At 39.3% G+C, this 27,280-nt stretch overlaps 2 protein-coding genes across 6 annotated transcripts; both read left to right on the top strand.

The window, feature by feature from the left end:
• Positions 1–110: 110 nt before the first annotated feature.
• Positions 111–5,516, top strand: LOC122873785 (sialic acid synthase-like). The gene is made up of 6 exons (XM_044190946.1): positions 111–358; positions 1,489–1,704; positions 1,786–1,885; positions 2,643–2,797; positions 3,927–4,193; positions 4,375–5,516. The coding sequence occupies exons 1-6, from the start codon at positions 227–229 to the stop codon at positions 4,582–4,584; spliced, it is 1,080 nt and encodes a 359-aa protein (XP_044046881.1). The 5' UTR covers positions 111–226; the 3' UTR covers positions 4,585–5,516.
• Positions 5,517–9,589: 4,073 nt separating this feature from the next.
• slc24a2 (solute carrier family 24 member 2) lies at positions 9,590–26,964 on the top strand. 5 transcript variants are annotated; one of them, XM_044190959.1, is made up of 11 exons: positions 9,590–9,887; positions 13,126–14,256; positions 21,465–21,500; positions 21,845–21,962; positions 22,502–22,585; positions 23,099–23,137; positions 23,257–23,336; positions 23,571–23,708; positions 24,209–24,298; positions 25,317–25,483; positions 25,644–26,964. In XM_044190959.1, exons 2-11 carry the CDS (start codon positions 13,336–13,338, stop codon positions 25,891–25,893), a joined length of 1,923 nt encoding a protein of 640 aa, XP_044046894.1. In that variant the 5' UTR covers positions 9,590–9,887; positions 13,126–13,335; the 3' UTR covers positions 25,894–26,964. The 5 variants fall into 5 exon arrangements, with proteins under 5 accessions (XP_044046894.1, XP_044046893.1, XP_044046896.1 ...); XM_044190958.1 differs by lacking the exon at positions 9,590–9,887 and adding an exon at positions 11,460–11,750; XM_044190960.1 differs by lacking the exon at positions 9,590–9,887 and adding an exon at positions 11,461–11,750 and having other exon boundaries at positions 21,845–21,956.
• The last annotated feature ends 316 nt before the right edge of the window (positions 26,965–27,280 follow it).

Consider the following 27,280-nt stretch of genomic DNA (forward strand, 5'->3'; position numbering starts at 1 on the left):
AAGCAGCTAAAGACTCACTCCATCACCTGCATATCAAACACATGCATAAGTTTATGCTTTTATTTTTAAAGGAAATCCGTTTTTTACGTTGAACTACAAAAGCGGAAGTCCTTGTACATCCTGGATGTGCAGCATATTAACTGGTCCGGTCGGCTTTTCCAGACACAACTTACCGCTGTCTCTCCGTCAAGTTCTCTGCTAAATAATTTCTTTTGCTGTGAACAAAATGCCTTTAAAGTTTGAGCTGTGTCCCGGTAGAATGATCGGAGGTAACCATCCGTGCTTCATCATAGCTGAAATTGGACAAAACCACCAGGGAGACATTGAGATTGCCAAGAAAATGATCAAAATGGCAAAGGTAATAAAATTTACACGTAACGTTATCGGTTTATTTTGAATGTGAGTAAGTGCATTTTTTCTGTTGTTCTTAACAGCCAGGGCACACACGCACACGAACGAACGTGTACAGAAATCAATATAAAAATGTTCCAATTTAATATCTTAGTCGCAACACCGTCCTCGTCTGAATCATTAACGTTACTTTGACGGCAATATAAACTTAGCTAGTGCGTTTTTATCGACCTCAGTGCTTGAAATAATAGTTAAGATTATAATGTACTAATTTATGGACCATCTATATGCAAGCAGGTCCGTAGGATTTTTGTAAAAAGATGTTTAGCCATGTTGTAGAATGTTAAATTGCCAGATTTGTGAATGGAGTTTGGCTTGTCTATTCACGCCTGGCACATAGTGGCCATAGTGTACTACTATATCTGTACTGAAGCCACAGTGTATGCCAGTTTTTTGTTTGTTCAGTTCAACTACCCCATAGATATAAAAACACATATACACATCTGTATTTTCCAATATTCTAAAAGGATGTGATATCCTTTTAATCCTAGATTCCAACATGTCAAAAGGAATCCAAAGTCAGGTCTATCATCTTTTTTTTCTATTAATGAGCTAATATTTTTGATTTTCATCGTAGCCCCTGGTACTGTTGGCTATAGCTGCTGACATATAAAACCATGTTTTTCATGCAAAGCTACATTATGTTGCAGTGTCAGGCTACACATGAGATAGTAATAATTTCATGTCTTCAGTTTAGTAAAATGAGATAACTACATTGCTGTGCCCATCAAACTTGATCTGTTATAAGGTAACCGCCATCTACAGCAGATACAGGTATTAGACAATGATCAGCTAACCTGGTGGGATAAAAAACCCCTCTTTGTTACACCAGAAATGTATTAAAATACAATTTAATTAATTAATTAGAATTGTAGTAAATTAACACTGTCTCCTGTAATTAGTACCAAATTACATAATCCTCTCCAGGAATCTTCCTGCTGATTTTACAGTTGCATATCTGTTGCTTTCTAGGACATTACAGGAATCTCTAGGACCCCTAAAATGAATCATTACTATTCAATATGTTTTCCAAGCTTCCCTTCTTTTTTCAGCCCTCACTTATATCCACCTTCACAGGACTGTGGTGCTGATTGTGCCAAATTCCAGAAGAGTGAATTAGAGTACAAATTTAACAAGCGTGCCTTGGATCGCCCCTATACTTCTAAACACTCCTGGGGGAAAACTTATGGTGAACACAAGCGCCATCTGGAGTTCAGCCATGAGCAGTACAGGGAACTGCAGAAATATGCAGAGGAGGTGGGGATCTTCTTCACTGCCTCAGGGATGGATGAGGTAAGAAAGAGACTTTTGATGAAGGTTTTCTGACGTTTTAATCAGGTTTAAGTTTAACCATAACTTTTTCTTTGTCTTTAGATGGCAGTCGAGTTCCTCCATGAGCTCAATGTGCCTTTCTTCAAAGTGGGCTCTGGAGACACCAACAACTTCCCCTATCTGGAGAAGACTGCCAAGAAAGGTGAGAGTGAACCGTCATATCTGGGGAAATGTTTCAAGTATGAGATTGAATCATCAGATGTATTTTGTGTTGAATGAACAAGTGCTAAATCAGAGTCAGTTTACCATCTTGTACATTAATATGTCATCATTGCATTTTATAACTTCTAAAAACTGTGTACAGTAATATCTACACAGTGGACAACATATGCACAGTGTACAAAACACATATTAATCCACACTAAACAAATACAGTATTCAGTAAAAATAAAAAATAAAGATCAATACAAGAAGGAAAAAAATGCACAAATGTAGAAATAAGAATCAGTAGAAATTAGTAAAAAGCAGGAAAAAAAGCAGTGACGTAAACTTGAAGGTTGTACTTTTAGGTGTGGACTATTTTTAATATCACATGTTTCTCTGGTTTCACACAAAAATGAAGTTGCTGAAGAGTGCTTTTATTCCAGCGATCTGGAAAATTCACAGAAATGTGTAATATGTGACTCTGAGCAGTTTTTTATCAAAACACACTTGGAGTTGGCTGTAAGCTAAATGACTTGAACATTGAATATAGTGGTTTCTGTTACGGCATCAGTTTGACTGTTCTACATAAATGTGGATAAGCTAACAAGCCACACGCATCTGGTGTTTCATTCAGACTGCTCTGTCTTGTATTTATGAACTACAGCAACTCCTTAATAGTAAAGAGAAGTGTTGCATTTTGCCTTCTGCCCATGTTAGACATTATGTTTGTTAGGCGGTTGCTTGTCTTGTGTCAGGACGTCCCATGGTGGTGTCCAGTGGGATGCAGTCCATGGAGACGATGCGTCGGGTCTACAAAACCGTGAAGGAGCACAACCAGAACTTTGCCATCCTGCAGTGCACCAGCGCCTACCCTCTGGAAGCTGAAGATGTCAACCTCAGAGTGATAACGGTGAGAAGAATAGAATAGAGTACTACTCCTATATCAAAAGGTTGGTACGAAAACAATGAAGATTTCTCAAACAAGTTCTCAAATTGACTCCATTAAAAGCAAAATTAAATGTTTTTAGCAGCTCAATATTTACTTTCAGGAGCCTTTGAAATATTACATGTCTCATTGCAGGTGGTGTTTTTACCATGTAAAATGGATTAACCCCAAATTGCACTTACAATGATTAAGATTAAACTCTCTGTTTTGATGGCCATATTGAGTTTATGTATTCTTATGAGGTCCATTCATTGTTTATCTTCTCAGATACCAGACACAATAGATTCCATTAAAGGCAAGTAGGAAAAATAATTTATTTTTGTCTTAAAGGTATAATATGTTACTTCCGCATTAAAATGCCAGAAAACGACTAGACCTATGTTACATATTTTGTTGAGTTGTGTACTTACATTATCCTAAATGTTTCCAACAATGTTCAAACCCAGAGAAGTATGTAATTTTATTCAGGGTAACAGTGCGTTTCATTTGGTCGCCTGTCAATGGCGACGTATCCCCTTTACCCCCTCTAGTTGCTATAACTCCTGGGGAAACACCAGATGATACGTCATAGAGTGAGGAAGGAAGTCGGCGAACTAGCCGCTCTATTGTTTACTATTGTTTGTGTTGCTCACTCGTGGTGGAGCATGATTATTCATTACTGTTTTGCCACGCGTTCTGTTGCCGAGGCTGTCTCCGTAAAACTTGAATACATTACCTCGTCCGTGAACATGATTTCTGCCTGAGTAACGTCAGATAGATTTTCATCGGCGATGGTGGTTGTTTAACAATGAAGACAACAACTCCTATGAGATCTAACATGTTAATTAGTGAGTTTAAGAGGTGCTGGTAGACAGATTTTGTTACCTTTGGACAGAGCCAGGCTAGCTGTACCCAATTGTTTCCAGGCTTTATGCTAAGCTAAGCTAACTGACACCTGGCTGTAGCTTAAAATTTTAACAAATATGACAAATATGGGTGGTACCAATCTTCTCATCTAACTCTCGGCAAGAAAGTAAATAAGCATAGTTCCCAAAATGTCAAAAACTATTCCTTTTTAAATGTAACACTTGTCTCGCCCACTTGTCAACTACAGGAATATCAGAAGGAATTTCCAGATATTCCCATTGGGTATTCCGGCCACGAGTCTGGGATCAGTATTTCAGTTGCAGCCGTGTCTCTGGGGGCAAAGGTCATCGAGCGTCATGTAACTTTGGACAAGACGTGGAAAGGAAGTGACCACGCCGCCTCGCTGGTGCCCTCTGAGCTAACCGAGCTGGTTCGTTCCATCCGACTGGTGGAGAGGGCGATGGGGAGCGGCCTCAAGCAGATGTTACCTTGTGAGAAGCCGTGCCACGATAAGGTGAGATATCCTTTCTCCACAAGAAAATACACAAAAATGTGAGTCAAATACTTTAATGTATTCAAGTAACATTTTCAATGCTTAGAAAGACAGAGAACTTTTAAGAAAACATTTGAGCTATTACTTTTTTCGTTTCAACAGTAATAATAATAATGTCACTCCCTTCTTTCTTTTCTTCCAGCTGGGTAAGTCAGTGGTGGCCCAAGTCAAGATCCCCAGAGGAACTGTCCTGACTCTGGACATGTTGACAGTGAAGGTCGCCGAGCCCATGGGCGTCACGGCCGAGGACATCTTCCAGCTTGTCGGCAAGACCGTGACGGAGGACGTGGAGGAGGACGAGAGCGTCAAGCCAGAGGTGGTGGACAGCTACGGCAAGAAGGCCAAGTGCTGAGGATGGAGAGTTTTGAAATGGGTAGAAAAGGCACTTAATTTGAGAGGAGATTTAATCGATTCCTCTGGGTGTAATTTGGTAGGAAGTTAATATGACACACACAGGAGTGTGTTGGTAATTTTGTTTGGTGCTGCTGAGATTTCTGATATTGAAGTCATGGATGAAGTTGTTGCATAATTGGACAGTGCATTAGTCTGGTAGTTTGAATATGTCATAGCTAGTGTTCAAACAGATAACTCCTTTGCCCAAATAACTCATTCGCCCCCTTAGTTCTCCTTTGCCAACGTGTTTTTCATTTTCTAAAAGCCGCCTTAACGTAATACACTAACTTTTTGGCAAATAGGCTCTTTAATAAACCCCATTATGTTACAAGAGGTTCAGTAATAGTTTAAGCTCTGTGGTCAGTATTAGTGCAGTGCTTTCAGAGGTGGCACAAAAGCCAGTTGTTACTGTTAACTAAACATTCTTTGCACTGTAGTTTTATCCTGCACTGTAGAGATTAAATTAATATTGAACACATGAAGCTGCTACTAGTCATCACACAACAGTGGGATCTCAGACCCTATTTGCCAAAGAGTGGACTCTTCTTGTACCATTGAGCTGTCAATATTGTCAACTGGTGCCAGAATGTCTCTAGTAATTTAAGTTTGTGGTATCAGGCAGGGTTTGGATTTGCACAGCTTCTTTGAGAGAAGCAAAATAAGACTACTGGAGCCAGATGCATAAAACTCATTAGATTCAGCCCTATGAAGAAATGTGCATACACTGTCTGCACGGTCTAATGCCCACTCACACAATTAACCTTGTTTTTGTCAGCAACCTCAACAGCATCCTTTAATTGTGCTTTCAGGATGAAGGATGTTAACACACATTTATAAATGTCTACATGTGGAACAGAAAAAATGAAGCCTCCAAATAAAATATTGCCCATATCCCCCCCTTTTGATGTTTTCTATCTCTTTGCAATAATTCTTTGGTGTTCAGCTGGTGTTAAGCTTAGAAGTACTCTTATTGTCATGTCAGGTTCTTTATATAGAGTTAATATTTTCTGTATACTAGTATTATTGTATAGTGTGCTATAATACATACTGTATTATAAGAAAACCTTTGGTATGGGAAGTGGTGTATGCATTGTCTCAGTGAGCACACATTGTTTAAGTTCCGGAACCATTTAGTTTTGATGGATCAGATGATCTGTGTAGATATTAAGTGCTATATACAATAATAACACAATAATGCTGCCATTTACCATCTGTATTGAAAATATTCTAGAATATATTCTTGAAAGCAAATAAAAACTCTTTACAGGAGGACATTACCTACCTTAAAGTGCGACAGACAGGGCCAGTCTTGCAGATGCTATACATGCCAAATCCTTATTTTATTGTTGTGATGAAGTTTTGTATCCAAATTGCAATGAAATCACCCCCAGCTACACTTCTCAAAGAACAATGTGAGCAATGAAACTGAGAGTATTAAATAAAGAGCTATAGATCTATAGATACAAACCAAAGCAATTTTGCTTTAATTCAACTTAATGCCACTGTGTGAAATTGGAACATTAATTTTATTGTAGTATCAAAAAAGACACAGGTGTTGTGCATACTACTACTGTACACATACTGTATACTGTGTGTATTTAGTTCATCCTGCCAGAGTTGTCTGTTATATGTGATCTTGCTTGACATGATTGCAAACCACAAATGTAGTTAACATTGAGTGAATTATTATTTTTGACACAGCTCAACCCAATTTCCTCTCTAATGACATTTTGATTGCTACACAAAAGCAGGAGTGCGTTGTTGTTATTGCTGCAAGTTATGGCACCTCTACTATTGTCAGGTGACTCTTTAAGATGGTCTCAGGCTCAAACACGTCACCTGTTGTATTATGAGCTTATATCAGCTCTCATGTTCAGGGATTTTTCAAAGCCTTCAAAACTATAAATTCTTTTACACCACATGCACTCCAATGGAAAAAAACAAACTTTTATAATCTGATGTTCTGGAGTCGAGTGAGTCTCCAGCTGATTTGGTATAAAGAGCATCTGCAAGGAACATGTTTGTTATTGCAGGTGCTAATGTTACATGGATTATATTTAGAGTCTTAGTCTTATACCAGTACACACAGAGCACTGAGTGCATCTAGAAACAACAAGGTATTAAAAAGGAGCTGCTCAGTTTAGAAACTTAGTTGGTAAGAATGAAAATGGAAAGGTCATTAAACATTTGGTGAATTAGTACTTCTCAGACACTAGACACTAGAAGAGCCTTTCAGTTCCCTGCCAACAAGTTTACATTTTGATATGTTATGGAAAGAAAAACTGGCAATTCTTTGAACAACAAATAGAAGTAATGTTGCACTTGAACCACTAGATAGAGCTGTTTCTCTGTTGTCCTTAATCCTTAGCCCCAACACAAACTGGATTTACTCAAACCAAAAAAAAAAACATTAACATTTAGTATCTGAATTAATGTCCAAGACATGAAAAACATATTTTTTCACACAGAATGACAGATCAATTTTTTTTACTCAGATGGCCTTTGCTAATGTCTGCCAACATGCTCCTAAGCAAGGCACTGAACTCTTGTCTGCTGCAGGGGCCACTGGGCTGGGAGTAATCCTGCTCTCTGTATCTGAGGATTTCACCAAGATTATGAAAAGTTGTCTGTCTGACACAAGTCTTAGGCCTTTAGTGTTTCATGGCATGGGTTATCCTTTCAGCGGCCTCCTCAGCTTCTGATATCATGATCCTCATCACAGATTAACAAAAGTTTATCTGTGTTTCAGTTAAACACTGAGAGCCGTCAGCCAGACAAACTAACATTTACCTCCAGCTGCTGGCAGAAATCTGAGGAAACAGTCCCGCATCATCTTAAAATATAAAATGTGTCAGCTGCAGTTCATAAGAGGAAACAGGTGTGATTCTTCTGCACTGAATGTCAGTTTGGATGCTCTGCTTCAAAAAACAGTATGTCAGCTGTAGTGTCCTCATTTCATTAAAAGGCTCATTTACCCAATTCCATTTCTGTGTGCATAAATTAAAAAGTCTAAAAGGGACAGTTCACCTCAAAATCAAAAATACATATTTGTCCTCTTACCTGTAGTGTTATTTATCCATCTAGAGTGTTTTGGTGTGAGTTGCTGAAGATATCGGAAGTAGAGATGTCTGCATTTTTTAAAATATAAGTGGATTATATGGTACTCGGCTTGTGAAAAAAATACATTTGAAAAACTCAACAGCAATGTCTCTTTACAGAAATCATGACCCGGTTACTCAAGATCATTCATAGATTTGTTGTGAGCAGCTTCAACTATTTTCTTTTGATAGTTCCTCCATGAAACTGCTCACAACACGGTCTGTGACCTATGCCAAATGTACTGTATTTTATGAAGGAGGAAATATGTTGTATTATTCAGCAAAAAAAATGAAAGCAGTATCAACAGGCACTGAAACATAACATATATATTATGTATAATATAACATACTTTATATTCTTGTAAATCATTTCTAAGTTCAATATAATATTTTTTAAATATTCCTAAAATAACTTGATTTGACGTGATTTTACTCTGTAGCCTATACTATTTTGTGACTTTATCCAACGTTGCATTAGTTTGAATTTGTCACATCATATAGTAACATACGTTCTACTCAACAGTAAGTAAATGATTTTTCTCTCATATGAAATTAGTATAAGGCAGAATATTCATATTCTGTGGGGCATGTGCGTAGCTGCTCACTGCGAGCCATGCAGTTAACTTTAGCTGTTGTCAAAATAATCCCTCCCCCGAAAAAAAATCCCGTATTTTGAAACCGAAATGTTGGCAGTTATGTCCTATAGATTTATATGGCACACAATGGGAACCTGACAAAGGGTCCTGTGTTCCCAGGGTCATGTTCAGGGTGAGGGTTAGGGGAATTTAGGACCCTGGGAACATAGATATGCTCCCTCTTAAACAACTAATAATTCCAATGTCAGCTTAATTAGTCAGCTAGCTGCAGCTGAAAAATCTGCCTGCAACAGCTGGCAAAGTTGACGGTCGCAGACTATAGCCTGCTTTTTTCCACATCTGTCTGAAATCAGGGATCAATTGCTTCAAATATTACTAAGAATTTCAAGTGGTAAATTGCAAACTGCCTTTGTGCTTGACAGGTGTAGCAGCAGTAACTTAATTAAGGAGGCAGGGTTTAGTGAACAGTTAGTTCTCTTGAGGGGAGGTAATTATTTTATTATATTCTATTCATAGACTCATTATATAGATCTCACCGATTGCCTGGGCAGTCCCTGCTCACAGATAGAGGGTCTCTCTCTCTTTAACTCCTATATAACTTTGCAGCTATTTCAGGCACAAGCTTTAACCAATAAGCTGCTGCTGATCCCAGCGTCACAGAGGAACATGAATCTGTCTCTCTCACTTTTCACTGCCTGGCCTACCAATGTAAAATGACTTCTCACCTTGATGTATAAAAACCAACAACTAATAATTTAATGGATTGTGCAAATTACTGTCTGAAACAAAATCATGGTTCATCAAGGCTGGGCTAATGTTTGTGTTCAGTTGTAATTAGGCTACAACTTTGTATGGTAACTCCAGCTATCTCAAAGTCGACCCCTACAAGATCTTATTTATTTTTGTAAGAGAAGAGCATTGTAAACTTAACCTGAAACAGCTACCACAGGTCTGGTGAGGTTTCTTCTGCATGCCAAGAGACTTATTTTTATTTCAAGTTCTGCAGGCGATGTACCTCAGCCTATCCGGAAGGAGGGTTAGGTTAGCTTGGTTGGTTATGTAACATGTTTAGCCTTTTCTTTACATAGCCACGAAAATAGCAGCTACAGCCCAAATACAGAATCCTTACTGAGGTCAAACACCTCTGTTTCAAACCAAGTGTCACCTCGGGCCGTGGCATTGCCTTGTTGTTTTACAGCGTGGAAATATATAGACTGTACTAAATATAGAGAGGACACAACACCTTTTATCAAAGTCATTTTTGCACAGTTTGTATTTTCTATTGTTTCCTGTATGTAAGATGGTCCCAGGGAATCCAGGGACCACCAAGACATACAACCAGAGAAAATCCTGAAACTGCTTCATCCTCTGTGCAGAATTGTTTTTAAGAAGCACCCTCCTGTTCCTAGAAGTGGTCTTTTATTTTCTTTTTCTTTTTTTCAGGCGTTTTGGCTTCATTGGAAAGGAACACCTGAAGAGAAACAGGAAGGGGGGGGATTACATGCAAGCAAAGGGCCCCAGCCTGGAATCGAACCCATCCTTAGTACGTGGTGCGTGCACTCTACCAGGTGAGCCCCCATATTTAATGGTCTTGACTGGCTGAGGAAACAGACAACTGTAAACCATCAAGCATTTTGCTTGTGAGGGAAAGTTAGTGGTCCACTGCATTAAGTATGCTCCTGTTTAATTGGATAAGAACAGTAAAAGGTGAGAAACGCTAAGTAGGTCTGGCTGGATTTAATCCCCGCAGGGTTTTATGGTTTATATGTTTTTTTTTTATATCACTCTCATAAATCTTTCTGGTACTGAGTCTTTATCTAATTGTTGAATTCAAAACTCTTATTCAAAGTTTTCTATTTCTGTTCTGCCAGTGGTGGGAGATTATTTATATTATTTTTTACTTGTTTTGACTTTAATAACACTCTTTAACTCTTTTCTCTCTCTCTCTCTCTCTCTCTCTCTCTCTCTTACACACACACATGTACACACACACACACACACACACACACACAGACAAACAGACTGCACCTGTAGAGGTGGTGCTATCTTATGGACATGCTACGTAACAAAACAGGTCACATCATTTGAACTCACCTTCAGCTGGCTACTGAAGCTTACAGTTCTCGTGTCAAAGCCTGACCTGACTTGAAGTGTGCGCACACACTCACACATAACACATACACACACACACACACACACACACACACACACACACACACACACACACTGCTCAATCAAAAATGTATTTTAATTTCCACTTTAAGAAATGATTTTTAAATATTTATACATGACTCATTTGATTCCTTTGGTAAAATAAGCAGAGAGAATTAATACCATATTGTATCTGCTATAACTCTGCAATTCAAAATCTCAAGTCCTGGGACCCACAGCACCTGTCAGAAGGTTTTATTGTTGTGCTACAAATGAAGGATGCAGGATTGTCTCTTAAGAGCAGGCGTTGCAATTACAGACATTCAGGAAATGAAAGACAGAAGGTATGGTGACGTCATGTCCAACAACTGGCTGTTTATGACTGAAACATATAGTGCAAACTTTATATTGTCTGTTGCAATTTTGTAAAATCTTTCACAGAAAACTGCACAATGATATCAAGAATTGGAAAGAAGTGTCAAAATATACTGAGGAAAACACTTTCTGGCCAAATGTCCACATTTGCAGTCTCAAAGAAAATGCAAATAATGAGAAAAAAATGTGCAAAAGTATCAATAAATATAAATGAAAACATGCCAGATAAAAAAATATAGATGTGCAAAACTAAAGTTTGATTTAAAAATGTCTCTTATGCATCTTTCACTGTAAACCATTTGACTTCCTAATTTAAAAGTTACAAAGCTGCTGCAGTGTGTTATATCACACAGTAATTGAGCTAGATTTCAAGGGCTTTGAGAACAGCACTATGATCTCATGGCACAATAGAGTTCTGCCACCTCAAGCTGTAAGCTCCTTGTATAAGACCCATTTGTTTGGGTGTTGGGATGGGATGGGAAGAAATGATACATGACACTGGGGGAGGTGGGAACAGGTGGAGGGGTGGAGAGAGGAAGGAAGGAAGACGGACTGTGATAGATAGCACTGATCCTCATTCTTGGACATGGACAGAGAGAAGACAAGGAGGGTAAAGGTAGAGGGGAAGATGTACTGAAGCAGGGAGGCAGTATCTAAGGGGGGAGGAACATTGAGAGGGAGGGAGGAGCCCTTGGTCCTGGGCTTCTGACCTGGTGTCTTGGAGCTCCACCTCGGCTGAGGGAGGAAAATCTCACTGAGGATTTACTGTTGGGACCTTTAGACTGAACTCTGAGGTCTCTAGACTGTCCTCCGTTGAGGTTCAATTTACTGGAATATTCACTCAGAGACACACCACCTGCTGCCTGCTGGAGTCCTTCCTGCTGAATGGGAGATTTCCAAGTGTGGTAGGAGAAAAAAATATGTTTGTGTGCTTTTTGTGTGTAGCTGTGGTGCGTCTTTCCTCTAACATCCTAATAGAGTCCAGCTTGTTTCTGAAATGCTACATTCACAGCACGGTTGGTCGTGAAAATGTTACAATGTTACAATGTTTAATATAATAAATTGGTGTTTCATAGCAGATTCAGAAGGGGCATTGTGGAGGACTTGTGAGGTGAAGTTTCAACATTGCAGTTTGTCCCAGTGTTGTTGTTACAGTACTGAATAATGCTTCATCAGTCCTTTTTTGTCCCTCAAATTCACTGATCATTTTGTTGGTGTCTACTTTTTGACTTAATGCAGTGCATCAGTGTGCAGGGTCTGAGGCTAATCTAAGTATATCTTCTCAAGGATTAAATAGCTTCCTAATGAGCTTTCACTAATGTCCAAGCTTCACTTAGAGAGATCTCACTGCAGGTCCTCAGCACAATGTCAAGAAGGCCACATCACTTCAACAGAATTGCTGCTATTAATACTGCTACTATCAGCTGCTATTATCAAATCACTATGCACTGTTATTCCAGCTACAAGAAAATTAAGGGATTTCAGCTCTGAAAAATTCAGACTCTCAAATATGTTATATATTAGTATATGAGTAATTGTGCTGAGTCACACAAACACTGACAGCATTTGCAGATAGGACTTTTTTAATCATCAATTTAATAACTAGTGTAGAGAGAATAACCTGCCCAGCAATTAGTATTCATCTGAGCCTTGTGAGATAACCTACATGAACTTTCTGGAACCTGTCACCCAAATATAGACCTCACAGTTCACATAAGCTTAGTAGCAGAATATTGACCCATTATCTAGAATAGACAGTTCAACAAAGTTTATTGCTCAGGTTATGATTTATCATTTCTTTTTTGTTAAATGTTGTGACTAAGCCATCTAACAAGTATTCAGACTCTTGAGTAAAAGTAGAAATACCACATTGTAAAAATAAATGTTACTAAAATGTGTGACTTCAAAACATATACTTAAGTAAGAATACTTAAATATATGTATATGGGGTGTAACTTCTTTATAGTTAGGTAGTTTAATCTAGTAGCAGTTTAAACACTGTACTATATTTTAATCATCATATGTTTTGCATATAAAACCTTTCTCTGCAAAGTAACTAGTATGTATGGTTATTACATTTTGAGGTGTAAAAAGTACAATATTTCCCTCTGAGATGTCATGGTGTATTAGTAGAAAGCAGCAGAAAAGTAATGTACAAGTGTCGAAATTGTACGGATATCAGGAGTGGAAAAAGTACACTGACTTAGAATGTATACTTATTTTTTTTAATCTGCTCCCTTGCATTAAAACTTGTATCACCTTTTTCTCTCTGTCTTATAGTGAGTAATGAGGAAGCCTTTGAATGGGCTGGATCCTGGAATCAGACTGCAGGGCTTCCATTGTTTTTAGACCGGGAAGCAGCATGCAAACAAATCGGTGAACCGTCGCGGCCTGTCAAACCCCCGCCCTCGCAGCCACCAGCACCACCAGCCCAGCTTTGGGGGGGATTCCAGACACTTCCACTCTGCCAGACAAACTGCGCCAAACACCATGGATTTCATCCTACCTATAAGAAGTCAAAAAATGATGGCTTCCTCCAGCTCTGCACCTCTTCTGGGCCCTCACAGCAGTTGCACCAGGCACCACTACCATGGCGTCAAAAGAAAGCTGCGGCCTGGACGGATTCTAGGCTTCATCATCAGCCTGGTGGCAGTCTGCACAGTCTTTTCATGGAGTGCCTTGTCGCTGGCCACAACAGTGGCCAAGGAGCTGGAATCAGCCGTCGAGGGCTCAGCAGACGCAGCAGTGCCCCAAAGAACTCTTCTGCAGCACCACAACCTCTCAGTTGCGCCAGAGGACACACCGCTGGCCATGCAATCATCTGAAATAGAGATGAATCACGGGGACTACCCAACGGACTACTTCAGTGTAGAGGAGAGACGCCAGGGCTATGTGGTTTTTCATATGTTTGGCATGTTGTACATGTTCATAGCCTTAGCCATTGTCTGCGATGAGTTCTTTGTTCCTGCACTCACTGTCATCACAGAGAAGCTGGAGATTTCTGATGATGTAGCAGGAGCCACCTTCATGGCGGCAGGTGGCTCAGCCCCAGAGCTCTTCACCTCAGTCATTGGAGTCTTCGTCTCCCACAGTAACGTGGGTATCGGTACCATTGTGGGCTCCGCTGTCTTCAACATCCTGTTTGTGATCGGGATGTGCGCCCTGTTCTCCAAAGAGGTGCTGAACCTCACTTGGTGGCCTCTGTTCAGAGACGTCTCATTCTATATCATTGGCTTGCTTATGCTCATCTATTTCTTTCTGGATAATCAAATCACGTTGGGGGAAAGTATCGGCCTGCTGACGTGCTACACCTGCTACGTGACATTCATGAAGTTCAATGCCAAAGTAGAGCTTTTCATCAAGACCATTCTGGGCAGCAACCAGGTGGACGAGCTGGAGACTGCACCAAAGGTGAGCCTGACTCCATCCATCCATTCCTCCATTCACCCATCCATCCATCTATTTATCCATTTGTTCATCCATTCATCAGTCGAGCCATCCATCCATCCATCCATCCATCCATCCATCCATCCATCCATCTTCCCTTATTCCTTCTCTTTTGATACCCACCCTACTCTTGCTACTTTATGCTCAACAGCAACCATCTTTCACCCCATCTTGGGTGCCAACAGCTGATCCTCACATTCATCCATCCACTCATACATTTACCCCAATGTTTTCATTCACTGATTGACCCCTCCATCCACTGAAGGAGCATCCCCATCAGAAACAACCATCAAGAAGTTTCAGATTCCTTAAGTGACTTTTTAGCTTGCCAGAGAGCAGGAAAAATGAAGTGAAAATCTCTTAAATATCCAACTAAGATTCAGAATGTGAAAGTACAGTTCTTTCTTTTTTCTTTAATTGAACATTTGTGATTCTTGACACTTTGAAGGAAACGTGAAACGTTTTTTGTCAGTGTCTCTTAGTTGAAATCTGGGCATCTGTTGATGACTCATCTGAGAAAAGCATTTGTATTTCACAATGAATAACATCACAGGGTGAACCTGTCATGGCCACTGACCCCGACAATAGTAGTTCTCCTGTTCTGGGAATCTGAGAGGGTGTTATGCTAGAAGCAGATAGGGTGTTAAAACAGCATCCTGAAGAGACAGCATGCTGTCAAGCAGCCAAGCCCTCCTGAATTCCCCTCTGGAAGGATATAAAGATTTGTCTTAACCTGCCACCTGTGCAGCTCGGACAGTGCCAGAAGTAGAGGCAGACTGTAGCCTTTTGGTGCTGACTAAGTCTAAGAACAGGACTCGTCTTCAGTCGCTAATTTTAGTAACCAAGTCCAAGCCAGAATAGGACTGATGTAACAGCGCTGGTATGTAAAATGTCCCCACTTCAACTGGATTAAAATACAAAGACATTTTACATAAGAACCTAAGAAAGTTAAAGAATAGATTAATTTTCCATGGGTGTAATTTACAGTTTCTGTATTTCATAATAGTGTATTGATCAAGTTTTCACTGTTATTCCCATCTACCATCATCTTCAGTGAAGATGGTCAGTTCACCTCTGAGAGGCTGTTTCGATATACTGTCACACACTCATCAAAGATAACTTTTGATGCTGTCATAGCCCTATGAGTAGTCTGAACTACACAAGCCTGAAATTATAAAATTAATCAATCCAGTCAAAATTCTGTTATCCTTTTATTCATCCAGATTAGAAATTACTTCCTGCTAGTGGCAAGGGAAGCATGTTATAGTTTTTACATATGGGAACTGCTCCCTAGCCAGTCAGAACATTAGAAATAACAATGCAAATTTACAAAATATGACATACATAGTTTTATTTCTAAATTCCATGCTAGGAGTAAATCATTTCAAAGTCCTTTTGTGGTTCAAGTCCAAGTTTCTTTCACACTGGTTATATTGAGATATTTGTTTATTGGATTAGACATTTTGATTTTTCTCTCACCATGGCAAATGTGTAAAATCTACCCTGAACATTGTAGACAGTTATGAAATCGACCGAGTTTTGAGAGGATTGAGATGAACTTCTGAGAGCATCCTGTATGATAAAATTAGTCAAAAACTAAAAGCAGAAGAAATGGCAAAATTAGCCCAGAAATCCTTGTAGCATCTCTTCAACCTCATCAACACGCTTCATCCTTTAGCTCCCCTTGTCTTTGTTCTGACATTGGAAAAAGTGCTCTCTTGACTCTGGATGAAGGCCGTAGCTCTGAGTGTTGTTTTGTCCTCTATTTCAGCTCATAATTTCAAAGCATCTGTGGTTATTGATCCTAACATGGATTACACACAAATTCCATAAGCCTCTGTACATCTGGTCACAATGTTAGGAAAGTATGAGACTTGAGAGAGTGTTTTGAGTTTTAGTATTAGTGTTTTTTCTTCTTAAAGGCTCTTGCACAGTGTGACTCATACTCACAGGATGTTGACCTAATATTTTCACACAACACACTAACAATACCACTATCACTTCACAAGCACTAAATCAATAACTTCACGTCAGCCGGGAGAAGATGATGGGAAAGTGTAATTTTGAGATTAGCTTGGAGTGCTCATTGTGCTGCTTACTGCTGTGTTTATAAATAACACATAGAGTATGAGCCTGCATGAATACAAGATTCAAAAGGTTTAACACACACACACACACACACACACACACACACACACATATACACACAAAGAAGCTATTTTTTTTCACGTTTGTCTCTCCGTCTTTTGTTCTGTCTGTGTGTGCAGTTGGAGTCAGATCTGTTGCTCTCTGATGTTGTAATCTCATACGGCGCTCAGGTGACAAATGCTAAAACTACTGTAGGCTGATCTTAGAGCAGCTTGCCCGTAGCCTAGACCGACATCACCCATCACCAGGTCTTCAGGGGCATATGCAGTGCACTGTTGCACAACATCTGGCTTTTATTTTTCTGGAAACATTTATTACAGATGTACCTTTCTTTTAATTATAGGACAATAAATTGAGGTCTTGTGCGCAAAAAATGTATACAGAACAAACTGTTAAGAGACAATAGTGGTTTAAAACACTTCTTAGAAAGAGGCAACTATTTTTATGGTAGTGATTCAGGCCAGTGGACATTTTAGGCAACTCATGAGCTCACGATCACTGGCCTCCATTATAGTCGTATTTAAAGCTCCTCCCCATAAATCATTCATGCAAGTCATGCTTCCCAAGAAGCATGACTTGCATTTATTTAGGGGCTTTAATATAGTTATCAGCTTTTTTTTGCTTGTCGATCACTTATATTTTCTTTTTTCCTAATAATGGATTGGTAAGAGCTAATTTACTACTTTTCAGTTTCTTTCGTTACATTCAGACAGAGAAAACTGTATTTAACATTTTTATTTCATTGTCATTTCATAGTCCATTCACCAAGAATCAGTTACTGACAATAACAATAAGATTGTTTTTCCCAGGCTCCAAGTGTACCACCTGAACTGTGTAGTATATCTTAAATTTGATCCGTGATGTAATTTCATGTTCTTTTTATTCTAAACCTGTGAGCACATACAGTCTATTTGAGTGATCACCAACCTCTTTTACAGTCACTGTTGTTGCAGAAGCACCGTTTGACATTTGTGCCCTTCTGGGAATCAGCTGTTCTTTAGGCTGCCTCACCTCAGCCCAAGAACAGCTCGTCTCTTTCTGTCATCTGGCACTTGATGTCCAACTGCCTTGCCCTCATGTGTCGGTAGCTGCTAAATAATCCCCCGGGTTAATGCTCTCCAATCCCATTAGAGCCACTAATAATAGTCAGATGCTCCCTGGGGTAGCAGGAATCAGCAGATAACTGAGAGAAAAGACTGAATGCTCCTTCCTCAACCTGCAGCCACACTCATAACGTGGTGTGGTTTTTATTTTTTGCATAGTTGGGGATGTTTGAGGTGGTTTTGCACAGTACACTCAGTGCCTACAGTTTCTTTGTAGAGACGAGAGAAGATCTGCTGGTTTGCTTGCTGATGGCACTAAAGACGACAATCCTCTCTGATCCCCTAATCAACTGTTTACCTGAGGTGACGACAGCAAACACGCAGCACAGCACAGTATCAGTCACTCAGTCTCTGCAGAGAATGAAATGTTAAAATTCTCCTTGCAATCATTAATGTCAGACCTGGATCATGATGCAGCAGTGTTGTGCATCCACTTAAACTGTTAAACTGAAGATTTCTTGGCATAAGTATCTGTACAGCAAAGCAATTTATTTGTCAATATTTATTACTTGTCATATGTTACTAATTATAGTTCTACTGTTACCCATAATGAAGGTTTTTAATATTCATGACCCAAAGTGCAGACGCCCATTGCCTTTTTATGTATTTATCCAACAAATTACAGCTGAAATGATAAAACCTTCTTTTTTTAACAACAGTGACACTTTTCTTCATACCAGTTAGTAACTTGACTGGTTGATTTTACACTTGCAACTGTTTGCTTCAGTTCCACAGCAGGTCTGACTTTGTTATTTCAGAACATCGGGATCTTGATCGAAATGCTGCTGTCCAAAAATGCAGCAGCTGTTCAGTGAAAGAAATGTATCTATAACTGTTGAGGTGTTCTCTTGAGCACTTAATTCTTACTGACTGCAGTGGAATTTCTTGATGAAATTGCAGTTAAAATGAGCAGTTGTGTGCAGCTGTAAATTTTAAATTAAGATAGATATTTTGCTGACAAATGAGAGCGAAAGAGTAATCTTTGACAGCATAGTGACCTGTGAAGGTTGCTGCAGGACTTCACATGCAGGCTTGAAAATTACCAGTCTAAAAGTGGTGATCTCTGCCAATTAATCCAGGCTAAGTCCCACAGCTCGGACAGTCAGGTGGACACTGGAGAGAGAGAGAGAGAGAGAGAGAGAGAGAGAGAGAGAGAGAGAGAGAGAGAGCGCAGGGGAGGAAAATGGAAACGTGGGAATGAAGTGTTTGAGTTTTGAAAAGGTGATTGTATCAGTGATGACAGTGATGATGATAATTGATACAAAGGGAAAGTTTATTGTAAATCTTTAGGATTGTAGGGAGTCTTCTCATCTGGCCTGGGGATGAGACCACTGAACTGAAACAGCAGACACTGGTGATTCATGTAGGAAACCTGAGGAGAGGCTGCAGCTCCAGCAGAGGATCTACAGAACCTCACAAATACATCGGAGCGGAGATGAGAGCTGAGTGAGATAAGGGCAAAGGTGACAAAGATTAGTAGCATTTCGAAATAAGTTACAGTATGTCATGCAAAATACAAACACGTTACAAAATACAACAGTTATAATTAAATATTTCCAACATCATTGAAAAGAAATCAGCTTCAGTTTCAGAAACTTCCTGGGGAGTCTTCATGCAGCTGAAGCAATAAATTCCTACTCAAATAAATCTGGATTGGACAAACATGTAACAAGTCTATAGGAGTGATACCCCCCACCCCACCCCACCCATCTTTAGCCTCGCTGTGGCTGCAGGTGTCTTATCAGTTGCACGCTAAAGGGATTATCTGCTCAAAGTTTGCGGCCTCCATCATGAAAATGTGTCAACAAAACCCTCCACCTCTCTGCCTGGTCTGTGTTTGCTTTTCAAAGAGTCTGAGTCAGATTCCTGTCAGGTTCTTGGCTGCCTTTGTAGGACATTTGTACTCTATAATATGAATTAGGAAGTGTATAAAAAGACACAATTACATCACACCTTGGCTATGTGATGTAATTGTGTCCATATCCTTCTGCATCCATCATTTTTAAATACAAGGTTGTTGCTTTGCTCTTAGAGATACAAAGCACACTGTACACAGAACAATAGAGTGTCCATTTTACAATTAATAAGACATCTGTCATTCTGTTGGCTGTAAAGTCTTAGAAAGCCAATTCAGTTGTTTAGCTATGTGAATCTCTTATGAGGGTGCAAGTGAGTGACTGAGTATATTTTTTAAAATCTTGCACTGTAAATGTTCATAGAAACCTGTCTTGAGCAATACATTGAAAGGGGTGAGGACATCTCTTGAACAGCAGACAAAGAAAATGACAGTCTGTTGATTTGTTGTTTGCTTTGGAATTAAATTTATTTCATTTCTTAATTCACCTAGGAATTACACAAGTCCAAAAGCATCTTCCCAAACCCTTTAATACGCATTAAACCTCTGAACATTAGTAAAATCAAACGTGGCTGAATGACTAGACAAACTGTCCACCAATGTATGTAGATTGGTTGTGAAATATTAATTAAAATTATTTGTTACACTGAAGTTACACTGTTCAGAAAAAAGTCCTCCTGGTCTAACCATCATTTTTACTTAATGTCTAACCAAATCAGAATTTTTTTCTCATAAAGTGTGTCAGTTTTCATGGAGCAAACTTGCATCCGATTCATGCCATGTAAACATTCAATAACAGCTTCCTTGCTGTAGTTCTTAATTGGGCTTGTCTTTAGAGGATTATGATACTTTTACCCAAGGCAGAACGCCACAGTGCAGTCAGTCTCAGTGTGATGTAACACACCTCTACTGGAAAGCTACAGAGACCAGTCACTGGTTAATAAAGTGGATAGTTTGTGTGGTGAAAGAGACCTGTGTGAATGATTCAAAGTTAAATTATCATTCCAGTCGTAACAACAATTGATAAACTCTAACTCTCCTTGATAAAAACTAATAAATAGTTCTGGTCTTGTCATCTGTACTAAAAAATATTCACCTTTACATTTGACAATACAAAATCTACCCACAAAATGTTGTGTTCCCATCTGTTGTCTTCAACATCCCTGATTCCCACACCAAACCCTCCCCACTGCTGACATAAACCACCTCTGTATTTTCACAAACCACCACCACCACAGTCTCTATCTGTGTGTGTGTGTGTGTGTGTGTGTGTGTGTGTGTGTGTGTGTGTTTTCTATGTGGTGACACCGCTGTGCTGTATATGTCCTCTGAAGAAATGGCTTGGGTTGAGATGTAGCGTGAGTCCTCCCCTGTGCGTGTAGGATCCTAGTCTTCATGTTGGAATGAGACCCAAAACCTCTGGCACCGGTTTACTCCAACTGTGAGGAGGAGGAAAGATGGAGGAGACACTGATGTCACTCTCACACGCACGCACACACACTGGCACACTGGCAGAACTTAGCTCATGCCATCTTTCCTACCTGTCCTTACCACCAGTGCTGTCAAAATTTTGACATGGGAGAAATTCCTTATACTTGATCTTGAAAACAAATTAAAACGTGACACTCAAATATTTCGTTTCAATTAGTGGGACAGATCAGTTAAAATCTATATCATAGCTTTAGGAGTTCATGTGTGTTTTTCATTGTTTACTGAAGGTCTGTTGAGTAAACAGGATGTAAGGGATTGAAGACATTTTCAGTTTGAATATAAGCTTAAACACTTCTGGGATCATATGGGTTTATTGAACTGTATTGTAACTGTAATAATCGATTAATTCTTTCACTTATCCCCTCCCCACCATGCCACTGTAGTAATGCAATCCAATCCAACAACACCACAAAGTCAACAAATATTGAATTTTATGAAATGATATAATATTTACTGCAGGCCTAATGTTGCATATAGTACATGTGTTTGTGTTACTGTGTCCACACAGTATAGTTATTAGTTATACAGTATAGCTGTATATATTATGTTTTCTTTCTCTGTGTTTTTCCCTAAAGGTAAATGCACCTGGAGATGATGAGAACAAGTTGACGGTGAGTTTGTTTTTGTAAATTTCTCAGTATTGACCTTGCAGGGTCTGGTACCGAAGTCAGGTACTCAAAGTCAGCCATAACAAATTTGATTGAAAAAGGAGTTTCGAGATACATATTCTACATGTACCTAGAGAGAAATTTAAGCTGAAGTAGAGATTTGGCATGAACTCTGATCACTAAATAACAGCTGAAAGTTCATCAGCTCATAAGGTTTTTTTTCCCTCCACCCATCTTATTTGGCAATGTTTTAGCAGTATAAAATAAAATGATGAATGATGGCAAATGTGGAATAAGAATATACATATTCATTTAACATTTTGGTATTTGTGTTGGTATCTTTGTAGGCCAAACCCAGGCTGCAGAGGGAAGGCAGCTGTGCCTCTCTGCACAACTCACTGATGAGGAACAGCATCTTCCAGCTCATGATCCACACACTGGACCCCCTCAGTGACGAAGGTATGGGTAAGCAAACAAAACAAAAACTGCACTAAACACACACATGCACTCAAATGCAACACGGTCTCTAAAACAAGAATTCATGTTAAAATCTTGTGAAATATAAACACAAACTATGAAGCACAGAGGATGCGCTGTGGACATGAATTATATGAACACTACATTCCTCCACATATAATTAGACTTTGTGACAGCTTGGAAAATTAAATGTCTATTTTCTTGTCATGGTTAATGGTTTAATCATTTTAAATTGCTTTGGTGAAGATTATGTTTAAGATAAGGTTCAGGTTTAGTTTTAGAAAAAAATGTTTACGGACATAATCAAGTTTGGTTGAGGTAAGTATTTTGGCCAAGATGAATTATTATTATATTCATTAATCCAACCACTTTCTACTTCTTAGTATTTCATTACCTCTTTTCTATAGTTGTACCTCCTGGAAGTAGTCCCAGCACAGTAGCAAAACATATTTCCCCCCATTGCACATTTAATTAATCACTAATTTTCAGGAGACCACGCTGGACTCACTGAGTTTCCTTTGTTTTAGAACGTTTCAAAGAGAAGGCGTCAATCCTTAACAAAATGGCCAAGCAGAAGTGTAAAGAAGAGGCTGCCAATGCCAACGGTGTAGGTGAGTAACAGTGATGTGTGAAACTATGGGAGTCCTTTTGTCCCACTCAAAAATCAACTGACAAATCAATTATCGAATCATTTCAAATCGTTCATCACTCAACTCCCTCCACCTTTAGCTTGAAACTTTTTTATAGGTCATGATTGCACAAATGCACATTTGTGATATCTTTCATAAAGCACGAGAGAGTGTGATAGTTTACAATCCAAAGTGAGCTAAAAAAACTTACTGCTACAAAGATTGTTTTTGTGAAGTTATAATTTTATCATCCAATTACATATTTTTGTTATTTATTTACTTTTTTATCAGCAAGTTGTGGATTAATGAATTTATTGTTTTCTCATGTATTCAGTTGTCTGATTTCTCTGATTTAAATGGGATTTGCCAATTTCTTAATGAAATCAAGAACTGACATTTGTCAATTTATTTATCAGCTAACTGGCTGATTTGTCAATTAATCTGTAGTTGGATCAAATTGGAAAATTAATACGCATATTTTCTTTCTCAACATAGGAGCCCTCTCCCAGACACAACCTCCAAGAAAAGCTAATTGTACTAAGTTTCAGCTCTTCTCTTCTCGTCATTAGACAACTCCTTTTCATTTAATACTGTCCTTGTGAAGAAGTCCCTTAAACTCTATTGTCTCTCTCTGCCCTTTTTCTTTCCTCTAGCTGATAAAAACATTCCCAACAGTTCAAATGTTGCAGTGGAAGTCACACCACCCATGAACGGTGTTGCAGGAGGCGACGAGGTATGACTGTCATCCGTCAGCATTCCTCAAAGTTCACGTCAAAGGCTCTTTGAATTCAGACATTTTCTATAGAGCCTCAGTCAAGTACATAAGTAAAAAAGCTGTAAAACCTGAACAGAATTTAACATAATTAACTCAGTGATACACAGCATTATCATGAAGGAAATTATTGATTGAGTCTAAATATTGATATGAATACGTACAGTTGATGTAACGTAATGACCTCCTCCTCAGGGTGGTGAAGAAGAGGAGGATGAAGACCAGCCTCTGAGCCTAGCCTGGCCCGATACCTTAAGGAAACGAATCACCTACCTAATAATCCTGCCCATCGTCCTTCCACTGTGGATCACACTGCCTGACGTCAGGAGAGAGGTGACAACACACACACACACACACACACACACACACACACACACACACACACACACACACACACACACACACACACACACACACATATTCTCGATGAAAAGCATGTTTTATGTGTACAAACATGTACAAATACCCAATACACACCCAAGCATGTTTATGTGCATTAAAACACATAAATAAATACATACAGGACACAAATATATTGTGACTACAACTTCTCTAGTTTAGTTTATTTATTACATGTCCTGCTCAATACTTTTGGGAGTAATCGCAGGTTCCAGTCTTGTTTGTTTATTTTTATTTTAGCAATCAGGCTACACTTCTCTATACAGTTGGATCAAAATACTGTATAATACATTGACAATGTCCTTAAGTGATATATCAGGTTCTTGGCTGAGTCTAGAACAGAGATTGATTGTTGATTGTTTGATTGGTTGGTTGGTTGTTTGACTGAGTGGTTGATGAACTAAATTTAGTTTTTATTGTTGTTGTTTTTTCAGACGTCTGCAAAGTTCTTCCCCATCACTTTCCTCGGCGCCATTTCTTGGATTGCTTTCTTCTCCTACCTGATGGTGTGGTGGGCTCACCAGGTACTTCACGCACACACACAGGCTTTCCCTATTTGTCACATACACCAACTATGTTGTCTTTTCTAGTCTATTTCTGAGGCCTTTCTTACGAGAGTGCAGCAGTCAGGGTGTTGAATGTGTGACCACAGCAGCTAATCCCTGCTAATCTGCCTTGATCCACAGCCAGATCAACCTGTAACGCTCAATTTAACAGCGCTGTGTGCAAAAGTGTTGGGTGAAGTGACGGTTGAATATAAATCAGAACATGTGGTGATTAATCGTTATTGTCTCAGCCTGTCGCATTACTGATCTCATACCTTTTAAACTGCTGTACCAAGCACAGCAGAGCATAAAAGATGAAGCTCTCACCTCCTGGAGATTCAGAGTGGCAATGTGCAGCATTACAAATATGATGTCCAACATATGTGATTTCTTTTGTTAATTTCTGGAGATCTTGAAAGTCTGATCCATGATAATCCACGTAATAACTCTTGTGCGCACTTACTGTCTCCATTGTGCGCTAGAATAAAAATATGACCCTTCAAGTAAAGATTAAAAAAAAAAAAAAACATAAAGTGAAACATTTTACCTAAAGTGATTATAAGGTTGCATACTTTTAGATGCAACAAAAATGTTACTGCCTCCATATGAGCTGCCGTGGGTATGCAGATTCCAAAAGCAAGGGAACAATGCTTTTCAGAAGATCAACATGTAGAAGCACTGCTTGCACTGGTCTTTGCCCTGCCTCAAAATGTTTTTTTCACTGAAACCCTGTATCTGTTAGCCATTCTACTTATTCAAATCTACCTTTACAGTTTGATCCTATTTGCTTTTTGTTTGTATATTTGCTTTGTAAGGTGATGCCAACAAAAGATTGAAATTACTGAAAATCTATAAAACTCACATCAAAATTCCAAAACGAAACCTTTTTCAAGCAAAACCAGCAATTCGCCATCTAGAATGTTTGGAGTGTTTCTGACTTTATTAAGTTTCTAAACTGTTGCAGCTGCAACATTAAACAACGTATTCTTCCTTTCAGGTTGGAGAAACTTTCTGGATCACAGAGGAGATAATGGGTCTGACCATATTAGCAGCTGGCACTTCGATCCCCGACCTGATTACCAGTGTGATTGTAGCACGAAAAGGCCTTGGTGACATGGCCGTGTCCAGCTCTGTGGGCTCCAACATCTTTGATATTACTGTGGGGTGAGTCCAGCAAACAACAAGAAAACACACAGTATAATAGGCCGGTGTAATATCCACTTTTAGATAAGAACATGTGCTGTTCACTGCTCATGATCAAGCTCAGAGATACCCTAAATAACTCTTCTCTGTTGTGCTTCCTCATCCCCTCATCTCCCTCCAGTCTGCCATTCCCCTGGCTCATCTACAACATCCTCAACGACTTCAAGCCGGTACAGGTGAGCAGCAATGGCCTGTTCTGCGCCATCGTCCTTCTCTTCCTCATGCTCCTCTTTGTCATCATATCCATCGCAGCTTGCAAGTGGAAAATGAGCAAGTTTCTGGGCTTTCTCATGTTCTTGCTCTACTTCGTCTTCCTTATCTTCAGCGTCATGCTGGAGGATAAAATCATCGTCTGCCCCGTCACCATATGAAAGAAAGCGACTCTTACTGATTGTCAGAAAGCATTAATGTGCTCACGTATACCATGATTTACTATAGGAGTGGAAAAACATGCTCGCACAGACACAACCTGTCTCTTATCTGTCTCACTTACATACACAGTAGACGACTGCATACACACACACACACACACACACACACACACAAGTTGTGGCACTGACTTAAATCAACGCTGCAAAATTCAGACCGGTGCATCACAGCCACCCAGCAGTGGCACACAAGCCTGTACGTCATTAACAGACTTTATGCCACCCAATAGGAGGGACTCCTCTCTCTTTGTACCATGTGACTACATTCAGTAGCCGCTATTGGTTGAAATCAGCTGAAAGCAACTGTTGGACAATTTGTGTGAACGCCACGCGGGATGGAAGTTTTGATTGAAGATCACCAGAGATTGCTGTCTTTTCAACTAAAGGACTGTGTGGCAGGATAAGAAGTACCTCCGCTACTCATGCAAGCAGCCAAGTTAAGCATGTAAGCTGAATATGGGGTTTCAGAGAGACTTTATTTTTTGGTTTTAAAGGGTAGCGAAGCTCTGGAGAAATCCTGTGTGTCGTGGGGGGAAAAAGAAAAAGGGCCGCTGCAACACATAAGTGTGATAGCTGCTTAGTAGACCTTTAGATTTAACCACCTGTATGGCTTCGCAATGTCATCGAAAGAGAAATATCCAGTGTTAATAACTTGAGTGTGTTTTCAGATAAAGTACATTGCATTTGAGGACACATTTGGCAGAAATTGTTACTTTATATTCCATTAATGAATATCTATAATAGGATACATTATATTCTAAATAGTTACAATAGAGTGTACACAGAAATTGGCTAAGGTGTCATGCTTAATACTTCTGCTTATATCTGTATATCCAAACTATCTTATTTGTTTTTTTCGTATAATAAGTTTGTGAGCGTGACTTTTTCTGTTCCGTCTGCCTTTACATGCACCACTTTAGAGAGTGATTACTTCAGTATTCTGACTAAAACTGGACAATTTTTGTGCATGGAAATGTAATAAACAGGTCAGTGTTTTCCCAGTGGATGATGCAATGTTCTCCATTGTGTTTTACTTGTTAAACTCAAAGGTGTTTGGGTTTTTTTTTTCTAAATTACAGTATGCATTTATAAAAAGGAGTGTTCAATATCAGAAAGTATGAGCAGGTTACTTCTGTAATGTTGATAGCACACCTTGTTGTAAGCAGTTTAATGTAGGAACTATTGGTAGAAAGAAAATAGCTCCTACATGAAACTGCTCACAACAAATCTGTGGATTATCTTCAGTAACCGGGTCATGATTTCTTGAAAGAGACATTTCTGTCGAGTTTTTCAAATGTATTTTTTTGGCGCTTTGAGCACCACAAGCCGA

This window comes from Siniperca chuatsi, linkage group LG3 (genome assembly GCF_020085105.1).
Source record: "Siniperca chuatsi isolate FFG_IHB_CAS linkage group LG3, ASM2008510v1, whole genome shotgun sequence".
NCBI classification, from domain to species: domain Eukaryota; kingdom Metazoa; phylum Chordata; class Actinopteri; order Centrarchiformes; family Sinipercidae; genus Siniperca; species Siniperca chuatsi.

Excerpts from the sequence above, each read along its gene's own strand:
- LOC122873785 (XM_044190946.1), top strand. The coding sequence starts at position 227 with ATGCCTTTAAAGTTTGAGCTGTGTCCCGGTAGAATGATCGGAGGTAAC. Across the intron at positions 2,798-3,926 it reads TCAACCTCAGAGTGATAACG|GAATATCAGAAGGAATTTCC; the intron begins GTGAGAAGAATA and ends TGTCAACTACAG. Across the intron at positions 4,194-4,374 it reads AGAAGCCGTGCCACGATAAG|CTGGGTAAGTCAGTGGTGGC; the intron begins GTGAGATATCCT and ends CTTTTCTTCCAG.
- slc24a2 (XM_044190959.1), top strand. The coding sequence starts at position 13,336 with ATGGATTTCATCCTACCTATAAGAAGTCAAAAAATGATGGCTTCCTCC. Across the intron at positions 23,709-24,208 it reads TGCCTGACGTCAGGAGAGAG|ACGTCTGCAAAGTTCTTCCC; the intron begins GTGACAACACAC and ends TTGTTTTTTCAG. Across the intron at positions 25,484-25,643 it reads ATCTTTGATATTACTGTGGG|TCTGCCATTCCCCTGGCTCA; the intron begins GTGAGTCCAGCA and ends ATCTCCCTCCAG.